Genomic DNA, 16,299 nt, shown 5'->3' with positions numbered 1-16,299 from the left:
TTCTGATGTGTGTTGTCTTTAATTCAGATTTCTGAAAGAGCACGCTTCCTCCAGCCATCTTCCTATTTGCTACACATTTACCACTTGTAACAATCATACAGTGAACAGAAATATGTCACAGCCATTTCTGTAATAGAGGCCACTGGTTCTTAGCCTTTGCAGTCCCAGAACCCCTCTCCATTGCATTTCTAGCAGTAGCCTTGAAAATGAATTGGACCATGCCTCTCAGGTGATTCTGATACTCCCCCTTGGTTAAGGGGAAGCCCTATAGAAGAAGTGCTGTGCAGATTTTAGTTAGAATTAATTATATACAGTAAATAATCTTTTGTCATAAAAAGGTTTTTCTGATTCCTGTCTATCCTAAAAGATGAAATTATGTTCTTTCATCGTAATAATGAAAGCAGTTATCAGATGTTACCTTATAACTGTCCTCAGTGATCCCATGCTACTGAAATAAAGTCCATCCAAACTCTTACAACTCCCACGAAAACATAACACAAAAGTCTAATATTGGAGGAACACGTACAAAGAGCTGTGTCTATGAGGCACATAAGAGAGCTGTGCATTACATGTGGAAGAATTTTAAGTGTATAGTTTATACACTTATACATAGTTGAAATTTTCACATGGTTGTATAACCACCACCTAGTCAGGGGTCTGCAGTTCTGTCATGAGTCAGGTGCTGAATATTTTAGGCTCTGCAGATGTGGCCCAGAAGCAGCCTTGTACGACATCTGGGCCTGTGCGGGGACATTGCAGTAAAGCTTGCTTGCTTGCATCTTTCCTGGTTTGTCGAGGGAACGTCCGGCTACTTTTCTCAGTTCTCTAGCCTTTGGGTATGTTTATTGCTTTAGCTTATTTAGTCCTCAGAGGCCTAGAAAGATTTAGTAACTTGTCACAATTACTCACCTGCTTTGGTAGTTCTCTCTCTCTCTCTTTTTCAAAATGTACATTCTCTTCTTTATTTTTTAATTAATTGACTTTTAAAATTATGGTGTAATTAACATAGTTTCATATTAGTTTCAAGTGTGCAGTATAGTGATTCAGTAGTTCTGTACATCACCCCATGCTCACCACAAGTGCAGTGCTTAATCCCTAGTGCCTGTATCACCCACCCCCCACCCCTTCCTTCTGCTAACCATCAGTGTGGTCTCTATAGTTAAAAGAGTTTGTTTCTTGATTCGTGTCTATTTTTCCCTTTGCTCATTCGTTTCTTAAATTCCACACATGAATGAAATCATAGTATTTGTCTTTCCCTGACTGATTTCACTTAGCCGTATACCCTCTAGATCCATCCGTGTTGTTTCAAAAGGCAAGATGTCATTCTTTTTATGGCTGAGCAATATTGCAATGTGTGTACATATACATAAGTGTATGCACACATATGTATACATACATACATACATACAGTACATATACCACCAGATATATATATATATATATATATATATATATATATATATATATGCATATGCATGCATGCCACCTCTTCTTTATCCATTTACTTGTGGATGGACATGGGTTGTTTCCATAGATAGTTTGGCTGTTGTAAGTAATGCTGCAATAAACATAGGGGTGCATATGTCTTTTCAAATTAGTGTTTTTGTTTTCTCTGGATAAATACCCAGTAGTTGAATCACTGGGTCATATGGTGATTCTATTTTTAATTTTTTAAAGAACATCCATACTGTTTTTTACTTCGGCAGTTCTTACAAAAATAGTTTCTAATACAGAGTCAACATGTATAGACCTGGAAAAATCTTAAACAATAAATAGGGCTCCTCTGCCCACCCCCATAGTAGCTCACACATTTTAGAATCTCTCTTTTAAATCTAAATTCTTTAGATTTTAATTACATGTTGTAAACCACTACCCAAAATCATTTAAACTACAAGGAAAGATTTGTTATCCCCAAAGTTGGTTGTCTGGATAACCCTCCCCTGGGGTTATCTTTTAAGACCGATTTCATAAAGAATATGTTGGAGTGGACACAGGTAAACGTGGGAGCCCAGGCCGCATGAACTGTCAGCTACTGTGTTAATGTGTGTAAACTGATACAGCAAACTAATTGACATGGATTCAAACTACTCATCTGTTCATTACTTCTCCTAATAGTTGTTAGTGCTGCCATACCTTTGCTTAGTTTAATAAAGCAATACGTTATATTTGTTTTTACTTTGAACCTAGCTCTTAAATTTTCTAGAAGGTGACTGCTGAGTCTTATTTCCCAATTAATATTTATTCAGCAACATCTGTCTTCTTTTATTCAGTCATAGGTTGATTGCACAATATTGTGTATAGTAATCTGTGAGCGAAAGAGAAGTAAAGTGAGATTCTCTATTTTTAAGAGGTTTTCGGTCCAGTAGTTTGCATGTGCAGGTAATGTAACAATAAAGACATGCCCCATGCCACATGAGGGGCATTCTGAAAACATTCTGGGAATTCAGAGGAGAGAATTCATTTTTACCTTTAGCAGAAATGAGGTAGGAATCAGGGATAACTTTCTTGAAGAGGCATTTGGGTCCTGTAACGAAAGGACAAAAAAACTAGAAGTACTCATGGAAATAGGGAAGTAAGAGGAGGGGCCTGTGCATTACTGTTGAGTGGTGAAGGCACTGGTTGGACTTTGAAATGGCGATCTCGAACAGGAAGTTGGGAATCCAGACTTGGACTGTGGACTGGAACAGGGCTTGGAGATGGAGAAGGAACCGGTTAGTGATGATGGAGATTGTTGGACTAGTTGAAGTTTCCAGGCTAGAGCAGAGGAGTCCAAAGACAGAACCGTGGGAGTAGAAGCAATGAATCTGTTGGGAAAAGAAAAAAAAAAACTAAGCTAAAGAAATAAAAAGTGAGGAGGAAGAAGTTGTAAGCTTGCTAAAAGATCAGTGTGGTGTTGGGGCTGCGGGGGAAGAGAGATGGAAAGCAACCGCTCAGGAGTGAGTGTGGGTTTTCCTCTTGGAGTGGTGCACACATTCTGGAATTGGGTAATATTGATGTTTGAAAACCTTGTGACTATAATAAAACCCACCAAATTGTACACTTTAAATGATGAATTTTGGGACTCCTGGGTGGCTCAGTCAGTTAAGCATCTGCCTTTGGCTCAGGTCATGATCCCAAGGTCCTGGGATCAAGTCCCCGATCAGGCTCCTTGCTCAGTGGGGAGCCGACTTCTCTGTCTGCCTGCCACTCCTGCTGCTTGTACACCGTGTGCGCGCGCGCGCGCTCTCTCTCTCTCTCTCTGACAAATAAATAAATAAAATATTAAAAAAATAAAATGATTAATTTTATGGTATGCGAATCATATCTCAATTGAAAAAGGTAAACGTGACAAGAAACTTAATAATTTATTCTATATATGAGTGTAATGGGCTTCAACATGAGACGGAAACTATAAGCAAACTCATGCCCTAGAAGATAGGTTCCAGTTTCAGTTTTTTTTAGCATAAAGGATGTTTGTGTTTTCTGCTGCTGTGATTCCTAAGTTACAGAAAGACACGCAAGAGGTTAGTTGATGGAAATAATTTTATTTTAATAATTTTATTATGAAGCCCTCTCTGGACTTTTTCTTAAGAGTCAGAACTTAACATTTGTCAGAGAGAATAAATGATGAAAATCTGCTGTCTACTCATCACCTTTATCTTGATTTTTCCCCAGTAGCAATAAGACAAGTTTTTAAGGCAGTCAGTAATTTTTGAGGTGCTTTCATGTTTGTTCCTTGTACAGACACATACACATATATAGTGGCAGGTACTTGTTAATAATGTCCATACATTATGTATTGGTTAAAAGCTGGCTGTCTTGTGGGGCTTTTGTCTTTTGCTCTGAATCAAACACTTTTCAGCGTTGGGTAGTTCTCATGTAAGTGGAGTGGTTTTGTAATAAACTTTAGAAAAAGCATGTTTCCCAGTCAGTTAGATTTATTTGTTCCTGGTACACTCACTCAATTTTTCAGTGTTATTTATGAAAACTGAAAATACTAATCATGTTTACTCCACCCTCAAGTCAACATCTTCATAAAGAACCAGCATAGTTTCTCCTTCGGTCAACTCATTTCTTAAATGTCATGGTTTCATCTAAAAGGAGCTGATAGAACAGCCCAGTGGTTACTTTTAAGGCAGATCAGTTCCAGCCCTAGAGCAGGACATGTGAGTCCTCTGATTGCCTGGGTACTTGAGGGAGAGGGCATGGGTTCCTTCTTCCCATGAGGCTAACATTTGTTTACACCATTGAACCTTTTTCTCCTGGCATGTTGAAACCGTTATGCATGTTAACGTGGGTTGGGTTCAGGTTGTTCCTACCTAGAGCGATGGCAAGGCCTGATAATTCTTATTGAATACTTCTGTATACAGGAATTGACAGAAGAAGGACTGCCTTTTCTCATACTCTTCCACATGAAAGAAGATACGGAAAGTTTAGAAATATTCCAGAATGAAGTAGCCCGACAATTAATAAGTGAAAAAGGTAGACAGATTAAGGTGTTTATTTTCAGCCTTTCTTCTGTCCCTCCCCTTCCCCATTACATGCATATCCATGTAAACATATTTGGGTTAAAAATTTAAAAAGTCATGTTAACTCTGTTCAACCCCTGAATTGACATGTCAGCATGGGGGTGGGATGCATTAGTAGAGATATTACAAAGTAGTAGCTTTTAAAACAAACAAACACATGACCATATTAGCTCCCCCCAAATCAAATAGCATGAAAAGTGGGGTCATGGGTAGAGAACGTTAGTTTTAGGTACTTTCTTCCAGCACCTTGATACTTGCCTGGTCCCTTTCTAATGGATAGTCCCAGAGAGATCACTGAGAGAACTTACACAGTCTAACATTTATTTCTAAATGAAAGGAAGTTGACTAGTTCCTTGCAGGGTTCTCCAAACCATCAGAAAAGAGTTTGAGTTTTTTACCTACTTTTCCTGTGTAGTGAGAGAATAAATTCAGGGCACTGTGTAGAGCCCTGCTCTTATTAGTCACGTAATAAGTGTTTTGGGGCTGAATTATATTAAGTGTCAACCAGTAGGTACGGAAGGGCATCCTTGAGGAAGTGAAGATGAGCCCTTGAGAACAGTGCATTGTCAGTTTCATGAACTTGCTCACAACTGAGACCTGGATAGGTAATTGCCCATTCAAGGAAAATAAAAAAAAACTCACCATAGCATTTGAATTCAGGTTGAGTTCATATAATTTCTCAGGAAATTGTACCCTGCCCTAAGCACTAAATTCTACCTATTTCAAATGTAATATTTAGGTTGAAGTTTTTGTGATCTATATTACTCTAAAGCATGTTGGTTTTTAATTAGTTAGTTAATTATATCATTTTTCATGAACTTAATCTTATGAGACTACAGTCAAGAAAATTCTAATCTGCCTCTCTAAATTCTGTTTCCTATAAAGGTACAATAAACTTTTTGCATGCGGACTGTGACAAATTTAGACATCCACTTTTGCACATACAGAAAACTCCAGCAGACTGTCCTGTCATAGCTATTGACAGCTTTAGGCACATGTATGTGTTTGGAGACTTCAGGGATGTATTGTAAGTATTCTCTTTTTTCTTCTTAAATTACTGATACGTGTCTCAAAAATGGACTTAAAACCATTGTTTGAACATTTTAAATAATCCTGTGTTGAACCAGTAATACTTTGTTATTTGGATGGAGAAGATTTTATTTTTCATTCTAGAGTGTGGTATAATTGTGAGAGTTCTGATATATTCCTATAGAAATGCCAGAATTAGGTGATCTTAATGCTTGGGAATGAATCTCTGAAAGAAAATGTTTGCCCTTCCAGAAGTTAATTCTGAATTGAGCGTGGTGTTTGTCAGCTTGTCGAGGAAAAGATTCTAGCCCCAGGTCAGGTTAAAGGTAATTGGTAGTATCACTGCCCACTGTGGTGTGTAAGACCCAGAAGATGGCCACGGCGAGGCCTGTCTATGGGTATGAGCACGAACCTTTCAGGAACAGGTAGGGTTTCTGACTCCGTTCTCCATTCTCCATTTGCAGCTCTTCATAGTATAAATAAATATGTTACCCCTATCTCTACAACAGATAGTAGATTTTTATCTGCTTTTGGAGATGTTAAATACAGTGGTTAAAAAATGGAGATGTTTCTTCATGTATGAAAGTTTTAAGCAGTAGGTATTAATTCAAACTAGACCTCTTCTGGGGCACCTGGGTGGCTCAGTTGGTTAAGCAACTGCCTTCGGCTCAGGTCATGATCCTGGAGTCCCAGGATCAAGTCCCACATCAGGCCCTCTGCTCATCAGGGAGCCAGCTTCTCCCTCTGCCCCTCACCCCTTTCATGCTCTCTCTCTCTCTCTCAAATAAATAAAATCTTTAAAAAAAAAAAAACAAAACTAGACCTCTTCTTTTAAATTTATTTAAGTACCCTGTTTTATGTCCAGAGATTAAATTGCACAGTTAGAGGATGATTTGAAATCTGCTGCAGAATGAATTACCTCACTCATGACTCACTATTTCATTAGAGAGATGTAGTTGTTTGATAGAAGATTCTCAGTCTTACTGCTTAGCAGACCCAGATTTGAGTACTGCCTTGGGCAAGTCACTTAACTTCTCTGATCTTGTTTCTTTACACTTAAAATATGGTTGGTGGTATAATTTACCTGATGGGATTGCTATGAAAGTTAATGAGAGATGACGGTTGTGTTAGGAACCATAAGGTACTAACAAATATTTGTTCTTTTTACTTTACCTATGCTTGAAAGAATAACGTTTAGCCTATTAACTCATTAAATACTTATGTAGGTCTTTTGTAAATTCTTATTGTGAAATACATCTAACATAAAATTTACCATTTTAACGATCTTAGAGAGTAAAATTTGGTGGTATGATGTTCACAATGTTACACAGCGATCACTAGTACTAGTTCCAGAATTTTTTCTTCATCTTAAACAGAAATCCCATAACCCATTAAGCAGTCATTTCCCATTCTGCCTCCCCTCAGCCCATGGCAACCACTAATCCATTTTCTGTTTCTGTGAATTTGTCTCTAATGGATATTTCATGTAAGTAGAATCATACAATTTGTTATCCTTTGTGTCTGACTTCTTTAACTGAGCATAACTTTTTCAAAGTTCATCAATATTTTAGCAAATATTGGCACTTCATTCCTTTTTATTACCAAATAAAACTTTATTATATAGATATACCACATTTCTTCTATTTGTTAGTTGGTGAGTTTTTTAAATTGTTATTTTAAAACTTAAATTCAGTTAATTAACATATAGTGTATTATTAGTTTCAGGGGTAGAGTTCAGTGATTCATCAGTCTTATATAACACCCAGTGCACATTACATCACATGCCCTCCTTAATGTCCATCACCCAGTAACCCCATCTTCCCTACCCTCTCCCCCTTCAGCAATTCTTAGTTTGTTTCCTATGATTCTAAGAGTCTCTTATGGTTTGTCTTTGTCTCTGTTTTTGTCTTGTTTTTTTTTTCCCTCCCTTCCCCTAGGCTCCTCTGTTTTGTTTTGTTTTTTCCTTAAATTCCACATATCAATGAGATCCCGGTCTTCTATATGACAGCCATTATATAATATAAACCAAGTCATATAAACCAGTGGTTCAAAGTTTACTAAGACTGGGTCCTTGCCCTCAACGAACTCACAGCCAAGTAGAGAAAGGAGACAAGTAGGGCAACAGGCAATTGTGTTTTATGACGTGAGAAGGGCTCTGACAGAGCTCAACAGGGAGGTACTGGGTCCAGGCTCTGGAGATGTGGATGCCTGAGGTGGGTCCTAAAGTTCTGTACAGGCTTATTATGGATGGAGAAGGGGACAGGGCTTGGAGAAGAGGGATGGGGGATACTGGCAGAGATAAGAATGAAACTGTGGCTGAGTATGTGTGGACAGGAGGGGCATGAGAAGCATGCACCGGTTAGCTCCTGAAAGCCCTACGATGTGTTAGGGAAGTTTGACATTATCCTGAAAACTCTGAAGAGTCAACGATAAGTTTGAATCCGAAGGTTATTAAAAAAAAAAAAAAATCCCTCTGGCTATAAACTGGAGACTAGACTAGATGAGAGGGAGTCAAAATAGAATCCAGGAGACTTCAGTAATCCAAACAAGAGTTGATCGATAACAAGTTGATGAATCTTGAATGAACAAATTACCTAAATAAGTTCTGGCAGTAGAACTAAAGCTAGAGAGACGCAGGAATCTCAAGATATTTTGTAAGTGGAATAGGAGGACTTGGTATCTTAATAAATGGGTGAAGAGAGCGATGAGTGATGGCCAGGAATCTGACTTGCACAGCTGAGTGGGTTAGCCATTAACCGAGCTGGAGCACTCAGTAGAGGAGCAGCCTTGTGGTAAAGAAAATGAGTTTTCTTTCCTGGCACACTGAATTTGAGGTTCCAGGGGCCACAAAGGAGGAGTTTCCAGTAGGTAGTTGAAATGGCTCCAGGATTCAATAGGGAGATAAGGGCGGGGTCTTAAACACCTAAGAATGTAGCTGAAGTTATTGAAACAGATGAGATGATTTAGCACAGGGCTGAAAATGGGACCCTGATGAACGCCAGCCTTTAAGGAGAGGACAGAAGAAGGAACATGTGTGAAAGACTCAGAAGGAGAAATCAAAGAAATGAATGAAAAACCAGAGAAGAGTAATATGGAGGAGCACTTTAAGCAGGAAGGACTGCTCAATCAGAAGGATGAAAGATCTGTTAGATTTGCTCCCTGGAAAGGCTGTATTACATGAATCAAAGAGTACTGTTTGGTGAGGAGATGGAGATTTGGTGATGAAAATTGTTGCAAGAAGCTGGCCTCTAAAGGGAAAGAAAACTAAGGGGATAGGTCCAGAGAGACAGGATAAAGGGAGGTTTTGGCTTTACTTTCTCTCTCTCTCTCTTTTTTTTCCCCCTACCCCCTTAGAGTACAAGAAACTAGCCATGATTAAGTGCTTGTGGGAAAGAACCAAATGGATTGAAGAGTTACTGTAAAGACAGGACAAAAAATTGATCAAGCAGAGCCATAAGGGGCACAGAGGGAATGAGAAGCAAAAGAAAGAACCTTCTTCCTTTCCCATGAGAAAGAGAGGAAAGGAAGGGTGCATTCCTTTGGGGGTATTTGGGGATTCTGGTGTTAGTGACAGCAGCAGAAGACCACAGACATTCCTGTCCAGTTCCTGTTTTTAACTGTGGCTAGGGAAGCAAGATCATTTACTGAGAGTGATGAGGCAGGGAGATGAGAGGCAGGACTGTGCTGCGTTTTATAAGGAAGAGGAGTTGACCCAGAAAGCCATATGAAAGGTCCAGATCTCCCTAGCATCCCAGTGGAACTGCTACAGTTCCCTTAGCTAGCGTGAGCATTGATCTGTGGGGCTGATGGAAATGTCTTACCTGGTTGGGTGTCCTCTTCCTCTCATTTCTTAGCCTTGCTTCCTGAAGCTACAATCTCAAGCTTAAAGAATGAGCTTTTTGAAAGAGGGTAGTTCTAGTGTCTGGTCCCGCCTCAAGTGCTTCCAGGCAGAGAGACTGTGCTTGGCATTAAAAATCCTGTCCTCTGTGTGGGTTGTTCATATGAAGTTGCTAGCACATTTCCCTACCTCTCACAGGGGCTAAATCTCCAGTTGTTTACCTCTTTACTTTCACTGCAGACTTGCAGCCCCAATTACAAAGTCTCATATTAGTGGAAGTCAACAGGATACTGACTTTACTACCAGTTGGCAACTAGACTATGCCCAACTTTGGCTTTTGTTTCTAGGAGCCCCGTGTTACACATCAAGGGACGTCTGTGAGGATTTCCATCTTGGCTGTCTTGAGTTTTCTTCTCCAGTTTTGAAGTCAGATTTAAGTGCTCCTTTGGCACTTCCAGTCCCATCTTGGGGTCTGTTGGTCACAGAACCCAACTAACACAAGTAGGTGTCTTCATTATCACATGACCCAGTCCCCCTCTTCCAGCCCTAGTTGACTGGACCAAGAGGTGGGCACCTGACCAGGAAAAGCTAATCTGTCAGCTGGCAGCATTCTACTTATGCCCTGGTGTAAAAAGAAACTGCACCAGTAAGATTCTCCAGAGAAATCTGGAAATGGGAAATAGTCCTCCTCTATCCTGCAAGTGTTCAGTCCTGTGAGTAGGGAGGGAGATAAGAGAATTGACTACACTTGAAGCTCTTTGAAACAAATTACTTCTTTAATTTCTCCCTTAGGTGCCTGATTTTCCCTCCTAGGCACTGTTCACTCTAATATTTTTTAATTGTAAGGAGGCACATGCTGTATGAGCTACAAACTGAGCCTATGTGAATAGATGTTGGTGTTAAAAATCAAAATATGTAGCAAAGTGAATCTGACACATTTCATGGCTTGCATAATTGTTATTGTGCTGCACGGTAATTAAGGCTTAAATGATAAGCAGTTTCCATAAATTACTGTAATTACTATTACTTTTAGTAACTCAGCATTTCTGGGGTCAGTTGGAGGAAGTGGTTGGGGTAAGCAGCAAGAAAGCAGATTTATGCTACATGGTCTCCTCCCACGCCAGAGCTGGCATGGCATTGGGGGAGGGGGGCATGTTACCAGTGTGTTATTGACCTCTCCCTTATTTCAGAGAAACTGAGCCTTAGGGAGGTAACATAACCCATAAGACCACACAACTAACTAGTGGGAGGCCTGGGATTCATGTCCGAGCATATTGAACCGAAGTCCCAAGCTTTTAACCCATCCTGTCAAAGTGGTTCCATTTTCAGTACATACAAAAAGCAGTGTAAGTGTGAATGTCAAAGATGTTTGAAGAGATAGTACTTGTACCTGAAACTAAATCACAGATCTGTGAATCTTTTTTTTTTTTTTCTATAGATTGACCAGATTGATTTCTTGCCAAATGTAAAGGGATAGATTTTACATGTAGAGGAGAAGAATGGGGGGTATTAGGAAGCTATGAGCACATAAGGGCAGGTCTAGGAAATGGTCTACAGTCCCAGGAGGAGAAAATAGATGGTGGTGTGTGGCAGAAGGCTATCGAAGGACTTTCAAGAGAAACTCACCTTCTAAAAAATTGTGACCAGTGGATGCTGTGCCGTGTGTACCTTTGCTGAAATGTGCGTACATAGTGCTGCTGGGGCCCCGGACATGGGAAAGGGCAGACAGGCCTCAGATCCCTCTTGGGAAAAGGGAGCAGGAGTCCCCCAGCTCTGGGATCTAGGTCATTTATCCCAGATCACGAAATCACCAAAAATTACCATAATTCCTTAAACTACTCGGTCTGGGGAACCTGACTGCAGCTGATGGGCTGCATTTTGGCGGCGTGAGGGGTGGCTGCGGTGGGGAGATGAGAGGGGCGGGACAGAACGGAAACCGAGGGTAGATGTCGCACTAACTCAGCAGCTTGCTCATCTGCCATGGCAAATTCGCCTGCCTCCTGAACTTGGAGAGCAAACCAGGAGCTGGGCGTAATGATGAAGAACTGGGAGGGAGAGGTAGAAGCAGCTTTTTAAACCAGGTCACCATTCGGTCTCTTTTAATGCTGAGAATTTCATTTTGTTCTTCATGATTTAGGTGCTCCTGCCCCCCAGCCAAATGAGGCTTTTTTAAGTGGAAAAAATAGGTACTGCGAAAGCTGCTTAAAAGGCAAATTTTATTTATTTAGGATTTTTTTTTATCTCTTGCTATACCAGCTACTTTGTGACAGCATTAGATGTTCAATAAATGTTTTGATTAATTTGCTCTTAATCTGCTTATTTTACATTTAAGAGTTTGACTACTTTGGATAAACATCTGCACATCGGGAACATATCCTAGTATTGATCAACTAGCCATTCGCCCCATTGTTCCCCTCCTGTGCTAGTCACCTCTGTAGTTGTGATTTTTCTGGATGTGTCTCTCCTGTCAGCCACGGGGCAGTGCACACAGTGGGCTGAGTCCCTAAACACCATTTTTACTCTCACGGAATGTACTTACCATTCAACCGACATGCATTACCTTCTTACAAGTACTTTATATTTTACAAGTCGTTACATTTTACCTTATTTGGACCTACCAGCAAGATAAACCTGAAACTCGGACAGCAGCAGGCTCTGTACCAGCTTCACTTTCTGTTTTGTGTGTGTTTTCAGTTTCTGTAAGAAGCATATAAAACAGGTATTATTTCTGCTTTTACAATGAAGAACTAAAGCTCCGAAAGACTGAGTAACTTTACTAACGCCAAGTCACTAAAGAGGCAAAATGGTGATTAGTTAGGTGCTCAGACTCCAGATTGAGACTGCTCAGATGGTAATTCCAGTCTGTTACCTACCAGTTATATCACTCTGGGAGATTTCTTACCGCCTCTATGCCTCAGTTTCCTCACCTGTAAGATGGGAATGCTAACAGTATCTACTTCATAGGGTATTAATTGAATGTGTATATCTATAGCTCTTAAAACTGTGTCTGATAACATGGTAGGTACTATGATAAGGCTATATTGCCTGTTACAGGAAATAATCAGATTCAAATCTAAGTCATTAGACTATAAAAAACAGTACAATTAAGCAAGCAGGTGGTGTTCTCATTTTACAAATGAGAAAGCTGACGCTCAAAGAGGTTAAGTAACTTTAAGGGCAAAATACTGTTTTCTTACTACCATAGTGCATTATTGTATAAGTTAAAAAGTAGAGTGAACAATACTAGGAAATCCAGTCCAGCAATATAGAAAAAAAGAACAATATACAACTAAGTGGGGTTTATCCCAAGTGTGCAAGGCTAATCCAACATTCAGAAACCAGTCAGTGTAATTCAGCATATTAATGAATAACAAAAAAATTGGTCACATTAACACATGCTGAAGCATTTGACAAAATTCAACATCCATTCATGGCAGAAATGCTTAATAAACTAGTATGTGGAAACTTCCTCAGTCCGATAAAGAACATTTATAAAGAACCTGCAGCTAATTATTGTATTTAATAGTGAAAGACTGAATACTTATACCCTTGAAATCAGGAACCAGGCAGTGATGTTTACTGTTTCTGTGTATGTGTGCATTTAACATGTCATTTGTTCCTTTATTTCTGAGTATAAAAAGTTTTATGTTCTTTGAATAATTCTGGAAGTTAATAAAATGCTAAGGAATAAATTAAAAATCATGCATAAATGCACAAACCAGAGATCTAGACACTTGTGTTTTATAAATGTCATCAGGGCCATGCTAGTTTATGAATTGTCTTTTTAATTTGTCCACACATTATAAACATCTTCCCATGTGATTTAAATTTTTTCTTTTACTTTTAATGGCCAGTTTGCCTTTGTATGGGTTTTATGATTTAACCTGTTGTTTGAATCCAGGTTTTCCTGTGAACAAATGAGTAGCACACTTCTACTAACGGGACTTTACCAGACTCGTCCTCATTGACACTCTTTTGACATTCTTGCTGTTTCTGGTGCCGTGGAGTACCCTCTCCTTGAGTTCTGTGACACACCATCATGGTTTTCCTTTTTTTTTTTTTTCTTTTTCTTTTTTTGGCTCTTTCATTGTTTTTTCTGATTGTGCTTCTTGTCTTTGACCCCTTGTGGTAATAATCACAGAGCTGTGTTGTCCAATATGACAGCTGCCTGCCCTGTATGAATACTGGTTTTAATTAAAATGATGTAGAATGTAGAAGTCAGTGTCTCAGGTGCTCTGACTGCTCAGTGGCCGTATGTGGATAGTGGCTACTGTATTTGACAGCACGGATACACAACGTTTTCTGTCTTCATTGAAAGTTCTGTTGGACCTTCTGTTGCTGTCGGAGGGCATGCAGTTGTCAGGAACAGAAACTCACTCCGTGGAGCTCAAAGTGAGGGGTTTGTGCTGGAAACTACAGGAACCCGACCAGGAGCTGAGTTGCAGGAGGTACAGCTGGCCCGCGCTGCTGGAAAGTGCTGGGCTAGCTACTCCCTTCCCTTCCTCTGGGGCCCAAAAGCTCTTCTCTGGGCTCCTCCCTTCACAGCTGCTCCATCCTTCTCTCCCAATACCAGCTTCTCCCTCTGCTGTGCCGTAACTTCTGCATGGGTGGGATTCTGATTTACCGTGACAGGTTGTAGCCTGAACCTGGTAGGACTTTCAACTCTCATCATCTGATTGTGCTCCCTACCTCTCTTAGTTTGCATTCTCCAGATATCTGCCTCAAGCCACATAGATTGGTCCTTCTCTACTCCAAGTTACTTGTCTTCCCCTCCTTTCTTCAGCTTTATTGAGGCATAGTTGACCAAACTGCTTGTATTATATAACATGATATTTTGATGTATGTATACACTGAAATAATTACCACAGCCAAGCAAATTAACGTATCCATTACCTCACTTACCTTTTTTTTTTTTTTGGTGAGAACAATTAAAATCTACTCACTCTCAGCAAATTTCAAGTGTATAATATGGTATTAATAACTATAGTCACATTGCTCTACATTAGATTTCTAGAACGTACTCTTCTGTAGCTGAAACTGTACAGTTAACCAACATTTTCGCATTTCCTCCCACACCCTCCCGCTCTGGTCCCTTGTAACTGCTCGTCTACACTGTGCTTTTATAAGTTCTGCTCTTTTAGATTCCACATGAAAGTGAGATCGTGCAGTGTTTGTCTTTCTGTGTCTGCCTTATTTCACTTAGTATAGTGTCCTCCAGGTTCATTCATATTGTTGTAAATGACAGGATTTCCTACTTCATTAAGACTGAACAATATTCCTGTGTGTGTACACATATTTTTCTTATCTATTCATCAGCAGATGGATTCTTGGGTTCTTTCTATATCTTGGATATTAAGAGTAATGCCGTGAACATGGGAGTGAAGGTAACTCTTTAAGACAATGCTTTGATCTCCTTCGGGTATAAACCAAAAGTGGGATTGTTGGGTCATAATGGTAGTTCTATTTTTAATTTTTTGAGTAGCCTCCATCCATACCTCTGTAGTGAGTATACCAGTTTACATTCCCATGAACAGTGAACAAGGTTCCCTCTTTTCCATATCCTGGCCAACACTTACTTTTTGTCTTTTTGACAAAAGCCATTCTAGCAGGTGATCGCTCATTCTGGTTGTGATTTCCATTTCCCTGATGATTAATGATACTGAGCACAACAGTCCCAGGTACCTGTTGGCTCTTTGTAGGTTTTCTTTTGAGAAATGTCTTTTCAGGTCCTTTGCCCATTTTAAAATCAGGTTATTTTCTTGCTCTTGAGTTATTTTTGTTCCTTTTGTTTTTTGGGTATTAATCTCTTATCTGATAGATGGTTTGCAAATAGTTCCTCCCAGTTTGTAGGTTGTCTCTTCACTCTGTTTCCTTTACTGCGTAGAAGCTTTTTAGTCGGATGCAGTGATGTGCTTGTCTTTGGGTTTGGTGCCTGTGCTTTTGGGGTCATATCCAAAAAATTATTGCCCAGACCAATATCAAGAAACTTTTCCCCTATGTTTTCTTAGAGTGTTACAGTTTGTCAGGTCTCACAGTTAAGTCTTTAATCGATTTTGAGTTGATTTTTGTGTATGGTGTGAAATAATGGTCCAATTTAATTTTTTGGCTGTTGGCTATCTAGTTTTGCCAGCATCATTTATTTAGAAGACCATCTTTGGGGTGCCTGGGTGACTCAGTTAAGAGTCTGACTCCTGATTTTGGCTTGGGATATGAGATCAAGCTCTGCATCATGTTCCGCACTGGGTGTGGGACCTGCTTAAGATTCTCTCTCTAGGGGCGTGCGGGTGGCTCAGTCAGTTAGTTAAGTGGCTGACTCTTGGTTTTGGCTTAGGTTGCAGTCTCAGGGTCATGGGAATAGCCCTGCATCAGGCTCTGTGCTCAGCACGGTGGGTGCTTATGCCTCCCCCTCCATTCCCCTCCCCACACTCTCTCTTCTCTCAGATGTTTAAAAAAAAAAAAAGATTCTCTCTTTCCCTCGCGCCCCTCCCACCCCCCACTCATGGTCTCTCTCAAATTAAATTAAAAATACTGTACTTTGCACCTTGTGTATTCTTGGCACATTTGTCAAAGATCAGTTGACTTTGTGTGGACTTACTTCTGGGCTCTCTGTTATGATCCATTGGTTTATGTCTTTTTATACCAGTGCTATACTGTTTTGATTACTATAACTTTGTAGTATATTTTGAAATCACACAATGTGATACCTTCATCTTTGTTCTTTTTTTTTTGAGACTGCTTTTGCTTTGGCTATATTTAGGGTCTTTTGTGGTTCCATATGAATTTCAGAACTTTTCCTATTTCTATGAAAAATGCCATTGGAATTTTGGTAGGGGTTGCACTGAATCTATAGATTGCTTTAGGTAGTATGGACATTTTAACAATATTAATATTTCCAGTCCATTCACTCAGGATATCTTTCCATTT

The 16,299-nt window shown here is 39.8% G+C and overlaps 1 protein-coding gene across 1 annotated transcript in view; it reads left to right on the top strand.

The window, feature by feature from the left end:
• The window catches only part of ERP44 (endoplasmic reticulum protein 44), a 92,909-nt gene that overhangs the window by 68,761 nt on the left and 7,849 nt on the right, over positions 1-16,299 (top strand). Inside the window, exons 9-10 of the mRNA XM_080820723.1 lie at positions 4,350-4,461; positions 5,394-5,535. Coding sequence (XP_080676849.1) covers positions 4,350-4,461; positions 5,394-5,535 — 254 coding nt within the window. The remainder of the gene's footprint in view (positions 1-4,349; positions 4,462-5,393; positions 5,536-16,299) is intronic.

Source organism: Martes martes (genome assembly GCF_963455335.1).
Source record: "Martes martes genome assembly, chromosome: 12".
NCBI lineage: Eukaryota > Metazoa > Chordata > Mammalia > Carnivora > Mustelidae > Martes > Martes martes.
The sequence above is the reverse complement of the archived record's forward strand: the minus strand, read 5'-3'. Positions and strand labels throughout refer to the sequence as shown.